The following is a 713-nucleotide window of genomic DNA, read 5'->3' as shown; positions in this document are numbered from 1 at the left end:
GTAAGAAATTAGATTAGTTTTTCATATTTTTCAGAGAATAACTGACAACGTACGTAATTGGGGTATATCATGATATATATCGTTATCGTGATATAAAATTATCCATATAGTGATGTAGGATTTTTTCCATATCGCCCAGCTCTAGTAGCAGACATTCACCCCAACACTTACCTCTCAGCACCAACTGATTGTGTGTGATTTCAATGTTTTCATTAATTATCGGAGGGTTTATTTGTCTTGTGAACAGATCTGGTGTTTTAGTAGCTAAGAATTGTCCTAAAAGCATACTTTGAGTGCCATACATTACACAACTGTGTGTCTGTTAGCAAAATATTTAATGAACAACTGAATTCAATGAAGTATGTAATTATTGGCTGTACATCTGCAACTGATTAATAGTTTTTAGCTTCTATTAAACAGAAAAGTGACCATACTCTGAGCACTAACAGAGCGCTCCGATGGTCCGGTTCGGACTGTCAGATGTTCCTCAGCTTCAAGGAGAGAGGTTTGGTGACCTGCTCCACGGACCACCTGCTGATTCTGTGGAAGAACGGGGAGAGGCAGTCTCGGCTGCGCAGCCTGGCTCTTTTCCACAAGCTGGAGGAGAACGGAGGACTGTGAGAGGAGGAGGAGGAGAGGGGAGGAGGAGGAGAGCTGAGAAGGTTCATAGAGAGAAGGAGGATCTGCAGAGGAGGAGGATGGGAGAGGAGGAG

The 713-nt window shown here is 42.8% G+C and overlaps 1 protein-coding gene across 3 annotated transcripts in view; it reads left to right on the top strand.

Annotated features, from left to right (window-relative positions):
- Window positions 1-648, top strand: part of wdr41 (WD repeat domain 41) — a 14,276-nt gene extending 13,628 nt beyond the window's left edge. For 2 of the 3 annotated variants that reach the window (XM_037979603.1, XM_037979602.1), the window contains one exon: window positions 421-648. In XM_037979603.1, the coding sequence (XP_037835531.1) occupies window positions 421-621 (201 nt within the window). In that variant the 3' untranslated portion in view covers window positions 622-648. The remainder of the gene's footprint in view (window positions 1-420) is intronic. The other variant, XM_037979604.1, reaches the window with a different exon arrangement.
- The last annotated feature ends 65 nt before the right edge of the window (window positions 649-713 follow it).

The sequence above is a fragment of the Kryptolebias marmoratus genome, linkage group LG14 (genome assembly GCF_001649575.2).
Source record: "Kryptolebias marmoratus isolate JLee-2015 linkage group LG14, ASM164957v2, whole genome shotgun sequence".
NCBI lineage: Eukaryota > Metazoa > Chordata > Actinopteri > Cyprinodontiformes > Rivulidae > Kryptolebias > Kryptolebias marmoratus.
This window is presented reverse-complemented; position numbering and strand designations above follow the sequence as displayed.